At 37.1% G+C, this 11986-nt stretch overlaps 1 protein-coding gene across 2 annotated transcripts in view; it reads left to right on the top strand.

Moving 5' to 3' along the window:
• Positions 1 to 9856, top strand: part of WDR26 (WD repeat domain 26) — a 32093-nt gene extending 22237 nt beyond the window's left edge. Inside the window, exons 12-14 of one of the 2 annotated variants that reach the window (XM_075147207.1) lie at positions 201 to 330; positions 3127 to 3312; positions 4859 to 9856. In XM_075147207.1, the coding sequence (XP_075003308.1) occupies positions 201 to 330; positions 3127 to 3312; positions 4859 to 4884 (342 nt within the window). In that variant the 3' untranslated portion in view covers positions 4885 to 9856. Of the gene's footprint in view, positions 1 to 200; positions 331 to 1747; positions 1851 to 3126; positions 3313 to 4858 lie in introns of those variants that run through there. The other variant, XM_075147206.1, reaches the window with a different exon arrangement.
• Positions 9857 to 11986: the final 2130 nt, after the last annotated feature.

Below are 11986 nucleotides of genomic sequence, written 5' to 3'. Positions count from 1 at the left end.
CAGAATGCAAGGAACCACAGACTGGAAGTTTAATCTAGCGATTTGGTATATCTTTACTCTCTTGATCTAGTAACAGTACTGAAGTTGGCTGAAGTAATGTGCTTTCATCATGTTTGATTTTTTTTTTTTTAGTGTTTCAAAAGAATGCAATGAATAATGTTTAATGATAAAATAACATTCTTTATACTACTTATTCCCAGGGAGTTCACTTATGGGACTTACAAGACAGAGTTTTAGTGAGAAAGTATCAAGGTGTTACACAAGGATTTTACACAATTCACTCGTGTTTTGGAGGTCATAATGAAGATTTCATCGCGAGTGGCAGCGAAGGTAACATCGTTCCCTTTTGTGCAGAAAACTGGAACGCTATATCCTTCCTATACCTTACTTTTATAATGTTGTTAGCAGCTGTCATCTATAAAAGCAAGCAACTGGTTCATTAAGTAAGTTTGAGGAGCACTGAGATTGTGGCATACTTCAAGAAATAATTGTGTGCTAGCAGAAAGAATCTTTTGAGAGGATGGTAGTAGCAGAAAGTATTAATGAATCTTTTGTGTTGCTCCTCTAAAGCCAAAAGCATCTTGCACAGTTTTAATTAGCAATGGGTGGGGTGTTCATGAGGCTTTTTCTTTTTGTGGTATAATACTTAGGCTTATGGTTTGAATCAAAAATACTTCTGGGGAGTAACAGCTTCATTTGCCTGTTGAAGATATAGGTGTGGTGAGGTTATTTTAATTTCAATAGTCGTCAGCTTAACTACAGAAGGAATAGTCTAAAATTAAGCATAGTCTCAAACTAAGCAGTTGTTGACATAGTCTGGTAGGGTTTCTTGGTGATCAGAGGCTTCGTGGTATGTTTTTATTCAACTGTCTGTGGCAAGAACAGAAATTAGTTAATGGTTTATATGTTGAATTGGTTCAGTTCTGTCACTGATGTAGTGCCATCACCTCCCATGGAGGTCACTTAAGATTCAAGCCTATGCAGGGCTAAGAATTACACTTGGAATATGTAAGCAATCACTATTAGTACTATGTAACTCACAGCTGTTAAGAAATAAGGTTGGCCAGGACATTATTACTATCCTTTTCTGAAAAATACTAAACATGTCTAAAGTAAAACCAAATTTCACCCTCTGACCAGACCCAGTGGTATATAATGACTGAATATAATCACTGAAGGACAGAACCTCCAATTCTCTAATCCAGTGTGAACCTCTTCATGGTTGAACAATGTTCTTGGTTTGGGACCTGAGTACCCAAAAGTTTGGGATTTATGTTGAGCCATACTGATGTGCATGTGTAGGTGTAGATATTACAGTGCACCAGTCCTTTTTTTCCCCTATTTATTCTTTATTGTCTTCATTGTCTAAAAACTACCGAGCAGTACTTGAAACTGATGGCACCCTAATTAGATTTGGACTGTCTGAAGCTGTTGCCTCTTTTTGTAGATGTGGCTACTGAAAAAGTCTATGTATCTTAAAAAAACAAGCAAACAAAACAAAAATAACAGATCACATTGTCATGGCCTTTTTAAAAAAAGCAATAGATGAATTACATTGTCATAACCTCTTAAAATTAAGGTATGTTGTAGCTAGGTAGGCTTTTTTCTAACACTTGCATCAAAAGGAAGAAAGTGGAGGTCTCTTTCTGAGAGGGAAATTGACTGCTGTCTTAATCGAGCTAACTTGTTTTTTCCAAAACAAAATACAGGCATTCTGACAAGCACCAAAATACTGGTTTGTGTTTAGGCTTTGATTCTCCCAGACAGCAGAGGCTTGCGTGTCCAGTGTTTAAGCAGAGAGTGAATTGTGTTGTTTGATGAATAGCGTGGATATGTAGTCTCTTGAAATCGTAAGTGGAATGTAAACACAACCAGAACATTTGCATCAATACAAGTATATATAAAGGTGTTGTACTCAAATGAGCTGATTCAGCAGAAGACAATTGAGTTATCACATGGTTCCATGATGCTATTCTAGCAGGTAGGTCAGAGAGCAAGTTTGTTTTGTAAGGGGTTGGGAGGAGGAATAGAGGAAGATTGGTTTGTTTGCTAAGCCTTCAGAATGACATCTACATTAAAACCTTTCAAATACATTAAAATACTTTCATTTGATATGCTAGACCTAAATACTAGGCTTTTGTGTAATACTAGTAATATATACTTGTTTGGTTTGTATAGCTCTATTTGGAATATTCCAAAGACATTCCTAGAGAGGTCAACCCACAGACTTGTTAAAGGCTGCTAGTCTACAGTTGGGGAGAAAAAAACCCCACCTTTACTCATTTATTCTTAAATATGGTTGGTTATAAAGCAGTAACACTTCTCTAAAAATTGCAGTGGAGTGTCTGACAAGTTCACTATTCTATTTCTAGCATGTTGCTAGAAGTAATTAAAAGCTTCCTATCACGAAATAAGATCTGTAGAGTTGTTTATTGCATCTACTGTAATATGTACACATTCATATCTTTAAATACCACACAAGAATTAATTGTTGTCAAAGACAGTAATAGCTCACAATTTGAGACATTAAGCTTTGTTGCCCTCCCTCATTTGCTCTGTTTGCACTTTCACTGGAATGTTTTAAGTCTTTACTATTAAAATGTATTTCATGAACTATAGAGCTGTGATCTTATCTAATGCTCATCAACAGGTGGTGGTTGTAAATATTCTGCCTTAGTACTCATGACTTTATAATGCATATACTAATCTGTAAATACAACTGTTTGAGGGGAAAAAAAAACAATCTGCAAGACTTCCTGTTGAATAAGATTACAACTCCGTATCTTTAAGAGTAGCTTGGTTTCTCTCTTTAGCCACGTATTGGCTTATTTGCATTGTAGTCAAATGTGTTTCTTCAAATACCAAGCATAGTAGACTTGCAAGTGTTAAAAGGGAACGTGCCTTATAGTAGAAGAGCTTTACCCATATTCTCTTGATCACTTTTAGAAGAAAAATTTTGTTAGAGCTATTGCACATTCAACAGAGGTGGGTTTTAGACATGGGTTTTACAACATTAATGGGTTTTCTAGTTGCTCAGTGCTTGTGTGGAAGTGCTGTTTGATATGACAAATTGGTCTGTACAGAACAATGTTTCTCATTGTTTTTTTAAATGCATATTTTATTTAGATCACAAAGTATATATTTGGCACAAGCGTAGCGAGCTGCCAATTGCGGAGCTGACAGGGCACACACGTACTGTTAATTGTGTGAGCTGGAACCCGCAGATTCCATCCATGATGGCCAGCGCCTCTGATGATGGCACTGTTAGAATATGGGGACCAGCGCCTTTCGTAGACAACCAGGATATTGAAGGTAAAAAACAGCGTGTATGTGTGTTCTCTAATCGCTAAAAGCTTACATCAAAGTCAGCTGATTCGGTGGATTTTCTTTACCATAAATAGGATAGAAAAATGCTTTTAAGGGTTAGTCTTGGGTTAGAATCATTACTTTTACTAAAAAAAGAAGTTACTGATTTTTTTTCTTATGTATGGCTGTTGATTTTTATCTATATTATTTATGTTTGTGGAATAAAAAGGAAACAACTGGTATTTCCAAAATGATTCCCAAATTTCTGACATGGCCCTATAGAAGACTGTGGTGTCACTAAGACCTCAGAATTAATTATTCACTTATTTATGTAGAATTCTTAAAAATCTTGCCTCCAATGCTTGAGGTTTAAAAACATAAAATGTTATTAAAATTTAAATAATGCATTCTGACCACACCGCAAATTGAATAATGGTATTATAATGCTTACAACAGGAATCTCCAAAGTCTGGAGAGAGTGAAGTTTCCCACCGTAAAGTCTGTATGCAATTGATTCTTTCCTAACCGTCAGCAATCATCTGTGTCCGGGAGAGAGAGACAATGCAACTTTTTTTGCTGGCAAAATGCATACTTGTTCCCAACACTTCTTACCTCCTCCCCAGAATTGTTAACGATACGACCACCGGGGGGTTGTTCTGCAGTTCATAGACTTCTGTCAGTACACATTCAACCTTGTGGTAAAAATTTACAGTGGAGATTAAAATGAAATACGGTATATCCCATTGCCACAGGACCTCATGGATACTAGGTGTGGACGTGAGTTCAAGGGGAACCCGGACAAAGTAATGAAAGAGAAATCCATTGAGTGCTACTAGATAAGTAAACACCTCTAGTTCAGAATGTCCCTTAAGTGAAAATGGCTGAAAGCTGGAAGGATATTAGGAGGAAGAACTACCTCCTCTCCCTGCTCCTGTGCTTTCTGACGCATCTGCTTCTGGTCTTGGACTAGGTGGACCAGCCTGGCCAACCTCCTGTTTGTAAAACCTTGAATGCACCCATAAGGACTCAGAGCCTATCCTCCAGTTGGTTTTGCTCGTGGTTTTGTTTGTTTGTTTTTTCCAATTAGCTGCTTGCTCACTCTTAGTTCCTCCAGAAAATGAGCTAGTAAACGCCATAAAAATCAAAACAATAGAAAATGGATTTCTCACAGCAGTGCTTCCACAAGAGGTGTAGGTGCACGGAATAATACCTAACAACTTAGGAATCTTAAATGGATGACAGACAGCTTTGTAATTATCACACTCCCCTGGAACTTGAATGCAAATGTGTGTTACTTCTTTTTGGAAGAGATACTTTTTATGTACCAACACCTAACTTGCTAAATTAATCTCTAAATTAATATGAATAATGATATCTAAAATAAGTAATTTTTAGCATGGGATTTAGTGACAGTATAAGATCCATTAATTACTGCATGTTCAGTAAAACTTATGTAAATACACTGTATTAATGACCTTATAATAGAAATGTTAACTATTGATAAGATCTTCAAGGTGTGATTTCTTTCTCTTATGTTTTTGTTTTTGCTCAGAGGAATGCAGTAGCATGGATAGTTGATGGCGAATTTGGAGCAGACGACTTCAGTTTAACTTAATTAGTCGTATTTTAAATGGCTTGGGATTTGGTGCAAACAAACATGATTGATAGCTGGACAGACATGCTCGTCATGAAAAAGAACCATTTCTGAAGCCCGGTTGGGGCCAAACATTTACCACCTTGCTTCATAGTAACCAGTCGAGATGAAGCACGTCGTTAGAACGTTGTTGGACACCGTGTTGAAATTACCCCCCCCATCGGTTGTGAAGAACTGTGCTACATTCAGGCTAACCATTGAACTCAGTATATATATTTTTCCCTCCTGCCTTTTTGTCTGGCAGGCTACTGTTCTTGTTGCTCTTCTGTGTAATGAAGTTTAAATGCTTGTTTGGAACACTTTATTTAACAGTTTAGAAGGCTTGATAGAAAGAGTGCTTTAGTCTGAAGAGTATACATTGGATAGGAAAGTATTTCCTTCTCTTGTTTCTCAAGTCTCTCTCCGCCTTACTTAGCTTGAGATCTTTGCAGCTTGGTTCATGGATTCTAGCCTTGCCCGTTGCGCAGTATATATAAATTGAGATGATAAACCAATGAACTATGTCAAAAGCACTCTCAGTATCACATTTGACAAAAAGTTTTGTACTTTTCACATAGCTCGTTGCCCTGCAAAGGGGTTAACAGCACAATTTTTTAAAAATAAATTATTTATAGGATTAAAATGACTTCATTTGTATACATTTGGAATTAAAACAATGCAAGAAGTGTCATGAAACACGGTATCACTGATGCTTTTCCGGAGTGTCTTGAGACCCAATCAAAAGCAGTGGCTGGAAGGAGCTTTATGTAGGCAGTGAAGCTTGTTTTAGGAGGAGAAACTCACTGTCCATCTTTACAGATATTTAGGAAAAAAGCGTTCAGAGTGCACCGCCAGACTAAGAGTTTAAACAAGACAAGGTCTTTTTGGTCTTTTTAATTACATAAATATATGCACAATGCTGGTAAAAGGTAGACCACACCTCGAGGGAAGAATGTGTTGAATCCTTTCTTCACAAAGTCAACATTTTGTAAAAGTAATTAACATACAAATCATAATTAAACAACTTGTGTTGCGATGGAAATTTTTCTTTGTTTGATAAACAAAGGTATATAGATTTTCTTTTTGAGAATATACTTTTAACTTTGCAGATTTAAATGCCTCTCCCAGACCTTGTTGCAAGCTGGTGCTGTGGACATCTTGACACATCTAGGAATAGTTCCACTAATATCCCGTGTTAAGAAAAGAGAAAGACATTTATAATTTAAGTATTTATTCTTTTTGACATAAACAGATGGCTTGGCATCTCTGTGCTACTGCACTACACACAAATTCATTATGGGATGGCACTGGATTCCCTTTTGCCACCTTGGGTGGAAAGGTAGTGTTGGTACTGCTGTGAATTAAAGGGAAAGGCAGGGAAAGGCATGCCACCAAGAATTGATGTGGACAGAAGTGTGGACTTCATCTTTTAATGAGATAATAATCTAGTGTCCTTATTAGTCATGTGTGGAAGAAGGGTGGGGGAAGGTTTGCTGGAGTTCCTGGGAAGAGAAGTGTAGCCACTTTGATAAATGGGAATGTGGTGTTTGACATAAACAGTTGCTTTTTTCCTTCCCAGAAAAACAAAGTGAAGCTTAGCAGGTTAGATTTTTTTCTTTTAGCTTTTAGCCATCAGGTGGTGGGGTTTTTTCTTGCCTTGTGTGTAAACTTAAACATGATTTAAGATTCTGATACTCTGGTTGAGACCAGCCCTGAATCTGACATACTCCTTTCTTAGTACCTCCAAAATGAAGTAGGAACTTAACGTTCTTATCTTCGATCTAGTATGTTTGTCTCAAAATTAAGGTGAATTTCTCTGATAGCAGTTTTTGTTCCACAGTACTGGGAATACATGTGTAAACTTAAGACTACAAATCAGTTCCTTCTTCCATTAGCTAGTTCTAGAGGAAGCTGTTTGTTTCTCTTCCTAGTTCAGACAGCGTAAGATTAGTCAGGGCTTGTTCCTGTGGCATCAGTGTTGCAGGGGAACAGAAAACTTCCTAAGGTCAGATTTGAGTAAAGCTAAACTTCTAGGTTTTAAATAAAAATTGAATACCTAAATTGTAAACAGTGTTTTATATGTTCAAAACATGGTATAATTCATAACCAATGCCAGTATGTGAATCTTTGGAAGTTATCCTAGTATGGTCTTACTCTGGAGCTTATGTCTTCAAACAAAACATTATTTAGGGAGAGTGAGGAGAATAATCCTGGTTTTGATGTCTCTTAACATCTCATACAATGGTCTGGCACTACTTGCTTACCTCATACTCATGGGACTTCAGTGGGAACTTTAGGCAGGTGGTGAAGGCTGGATCAAATCTCAAGTTTAGATTTAAAGTCTCATATGCACTTCAGCAGGCATTTTTAATGTGGTGGCCATACCTAAACAAAGTGAGACTCCTTACCTGGTACAAGCTGTGTGAGGGTGTGTATGGGCTGATGCCTACTTTCCACTGCAATGCATTGTAATTAGAAATTTAAACTTAGTACTTTTGCCAAAATACTGCCCCTCCATTCTGGGGTTTGTCTTCTGGACTTGGTTTGTACCTCTGAAATACACTTCAGGTATTTAGAAGCAGAGTTAGGGAGAACATGTTTTGATATTTCCACTTTAGTTTCATGGTGCAACTATGCAGTGTAAAGGAAAGCTCCATATAGACGGCGCTATTCCAGAGTGCCTCAATAACAGTATATTGCATAGGTGTCTGCTTCTCACAGGTGATGAGCAGAGATGAAAGAAAGGTGAGAGTAATCTTCATTTTGCCACACTACTTGGTCCCACAGTAAACTGACACTATAGGTCTAGCAATCTAAACTATTTCTAACGTGTCACGTATTCACAATATGTGAATTGAAAAGTACCAATACTTTTTGTGCACAGACTATAAAATGAGACTATGGGGGGAAAAACAAATAAGTTTGCTCATTTGCAACATGTTGATTTCCATGTGCTTAAAAATGTTCATAGGCTGGAATCTAAGGCTGGAACAAGTACACACCCGCAATACATTACTGTATTTCTAGTCAACAGACCTATGGTTTTAGAGAAGAAAATACTGTAAGCGTGTACTCCTTTTGAAACTTTCGCTGGTCAGCTGTTGGCTTAAAATATTCACAGTAGCCCCAGGTTATTGACAAGGCAGATCTTTAAAAAAATACACTGAAGCATTTTATTATTTGAATATTCTTTAGCTGTTCAGGTAAGTAATTTTCAAGGCACAATGGAGCACAAAAGGGAAAATGCTAGATCTGTCCTTGTTTTGGAGGGGAGGGTAGTGGGGGGAAGTGACACCTTTGTTTTTAAATTCCCTCTGTCTTTTCTAAAGTTCTCCAACTTTAAAGTTAACTTCTTTTTATGGTTAGAGCAAAGATGCAAGCTAGAAATCTATCCAGATCTTGCCAGTTACTTCTCAACTTGGCTTCGAACAGGTAATGTTTAATAAAACTCAGTATGTTCTTGGGAGTTTGTGTCTAGTTGTATACTTTTACACTGCTAAGTGATACTCCCACCCAAAATCAGTTTCGAAGGCTTCCTTAGCAGGAAACCAGGACTTGTACAATTAGCCGTAGTTTGAGGGGAGATGTTGTAGACCCAAATGGGGAGGGAGGTAGAGGAAGAGGAATGGACATAAAAAGCAGGATTTACTGACCAACAGACAAACTACTGTAACTCAAGGGGGAGGAGGAAAAATGCACTTTCAATAGTTGGTCCATGTTTTTAGCTACAAAATACACTCGTATCTATTTTTTTTTGAGACAACTATTAAGAGGGAACACCCATCCCATAAATGGCTAATCTTCCTTTTGACCTCCTCCTGTCTTTCCCACATTGGCTTGAGTCCATTTTCAGCTGCCATACTTAATTTTGAAAACTGCTACTTTTAACGATGTTTAGAAAGAAAAAAATTCATTAACTCTGACACTTTTTTAAACAGGGTGGACTTAATTGAAGTGTGCAGTGTTGAACTACTGCTGCAGTAGCTGCCTCTAGTTGTTGAAATAAACTGTAGACAAGTTTTCTGTCTATTAATCCAGGTAATCTGGATTCAATAAAATGTCTGTGAGAGTGTTCCTCCCATCTGGTATGAATGTGCGTGTGCATGTGTTCCATAAACAGACAGAGAACCAAATGTTCTAGGTACTTGTCATGTTTTATTGCATACTTTAAGTCGTGTGTATGTGAAGTGTCCTTTGACCAGAAGGTTTTGGTTAATATCAGTATATTTTTATAAATTTGAAATTCATTGTGCCCCATCTTTTTTCTTAAACATTTTTCATTGTTAGGGTATATGTGCTAGATTTGAATCTTAACATTTTTAGGCACAGATGGAAAAAGTTATTGGCTCCTTGAAAACATATGGGACAAAATGGATCCTCAAAGCATGTATGTACTTACAAACCAAGCTGTAGAGATCAAGAAAAGAACTTTATTGTTGATCTCAAGATTTCTAAATTGTCAAGATTTATATGGAGTTGTGGTGGAACTAGTTAACACTTAGAGCTTTTGGTATGTAATGACTATTTGCTATGGACTGATATTAAATGTTTCAAAGGATTGCGTTCTTAAACTTTCTGGATTTTTGTTACTCTCCTCGGATTATATTAAGTAGTTAAAAATTTCTTTGCTATATTACATTAAAAACATAAGAACTTTGGGTCTCGTATTTATTTTCACTTGTTTTACTAATTATTTACAGAACACCGTTTTAACTTTTTTATTTTATAAATGTGTAGTATTTTAAACATATCTTTAAAAATTGTTCAATTGGAACTACATTAACTTCTGATTTGTTTTTATTAGGTTTTTTAAAAAAAAAAATACACTTTTTCCATGTTGGTGCACAGCACTTAACAGAAATGTTTGTATTCCCTTTCTTTCAATTCAATAAACAGAATAAATAACTGGAATGAATAGTTCTTAGTTTCCCTAACTTCACTTACACGACTATGACTTGGATGTTCATTTCTTGATCATTAATTATAGACTTCTTCCATATTTGTAGTATTTCACTTCCTCACTAGGAAAATTAATTTGCGGCAGGTCAGCCGATGATGAATTCACTTCAGTGTTCACTCACTGAAAACTCTGCAGCTTTCCAGTTCTTCATGTTTGGCTCTAATCTACCTCACGCTTGTGTTTTCACTACGTTTAGCAGTCGAGTTGCCTGCGTCCCGTTCTGTGCTTATCGAACTCATTGAACGTCTGCTCCTTCGAGGCTCAGTGAAAGCTCAATGCTGGAGCTTGCTTAAATACCAGGCACAGGTTGCTTTAGGTGATTGGTGGGTTTTGTGGGGTTTTTTTGATATTTCATGTATCTCTTGCTTAGATATCTTGCTTAGACTTTTCTTAAATGGGAGATCAGGGACCTCCAGACTTCTATCTGAAGTTGTTCAGATAGAAGCGGCTTCTGTGGCTGAGAGCTCTTAAAGACACCTCTCAACTGTTGGCTTTGTTTTCTCCAACTAACCCTGCGTTCGTGTCCCTCTTCCCTGTGCCTTAAAACAGAACCTCATCTTTGTCCTGGATTTTAGGCATTTTTATTCAGCTCTAGCTAATGTTCTGTTAAATAAAAAGCTGTGCCTAAATTTGCCGCGCCCTTCCTGTAGTTTTTCCAAACTCAAACCTTTTGCTGAAATGCATTCAATTTTTAAATTCTTTTAGCTTCTATTAGAGAAGATTAGAAAAGGTCTTTCCTCCCTCTAGCAGCACCTCTGTATTAACCTTATTATTACCCCTTGAGCAGTGTTTAGATAATCACAGCTTAAATGCAGGTGTGAACAGAAGGGGGATGCCTTATCCCTTTCCATGTGCTGCTTTGTGCCCCTTCCCTTGGGTATTAGTATTTGCAGGAGGGTTGTTAAATCGCAGACCTGCTTCAGCCACAAACGATCCACGCAGCAGAGGAAGGAAGCTAGTTTTTTGGCTGGCTTTGTTGCTGTGTTTCATCTGCTGGGCTATGTCTGCCTTTAACTGGTGAGAAGATTGCAAGAGAAACAGGTATGATTTCTGTAACCCTGTGAAATTTCAGCATATGTAAGATTTAAAATTAATTGTAATTTTTTTTTAAACCCTTCGCATTATTTAAAAGAAATTACGTAAGGAACCTGATAGTAGATGAGCATTTCATAATTAGCTTAAATCCAAACTCTGCCTGAGATAGGATACTTCCCCAGAGGGACAGTTTCGGTTTTACTCTCTCACTTTACACCTTGGCTTACGCTTTCTGTGCTGCCTAACGCATCTCTCTGCTACTTCGCATGTGTTGCACATGCTTAGGCTATCGACTCGTTACAGAAGGATGGCAGTCCCAGTTGTCTCCTCACTTTAAACGACCTATAATGCTCTGAAGAGTAACCACTGAAGTTTGTATGCCTCTAAGGTTTCTGCCAAAGATAAGGCGGTTAATGTACGCATAACTGCATGGTGGTCCGTATAGCCTAAATTTTTCTGTCTCATCATTACCATAATATCCTTAAAAGGCAAAAATGGTCTTTTCTTACCATTTGTACAAAATCCTAGAGAGCATCTTGTGAGAAAAAGAATTAGATTAAAGCTATGCCAATACTGAACAGATGAAGATTTGTTTTTATGGGCTTATCAGGGTTTCAGGTTGATTGTTAACCTGAAACTAGTAGAACTGTTCTTAGGACTATGTAGGTCATACTATTAATCCCACTGATTTACAATGTTCCATAATACAGAACTATTTTAGAATAAAATAGTAGTTTACTAGAATGAGGACATAAGTATATTCTTTAATAAAACAAGATGATAAATAACAAAGTCTGTAACTGTAATGATTAATTAGGGGGAAATACGCTATCGTACATATATTAACTAATCCCCCCCATCCCACGTGCAGTACTATAACAGCTACCTAATCTCTGAAAACTGTTGAATGATTAATATCTTAGCAAACTGACTAGGCTCTAGCCTGGGGGTGAGGAAAAGAGCTTAATAACCTTGGTTAAAAGTTAGAATCCCTGTAGGCCAACTTCAGATTTATTTTCATGGATTAAGAGCTTTCTATAAATCATAGCTAA

This window comes from Calonectris borealis, chromosome 3 (genome assembly GCF_964195595.1).
Source record: "Calonectris borealis chromosome 3, bCalBor7.hap1.2, whole genome shotgun sequence".
Classification (NCBI taxonomy): domain Eukaryota; kingdom Metazoa; phylum Chordata; class Aves; order Procellariiformes; family Procellariidae; genus Calonectris; species Calonectris borealis.
Note: the sequence above shows the minus strand (reverse complement) of the source record. Positions and strands in the feature narration are given on the sequence as shown.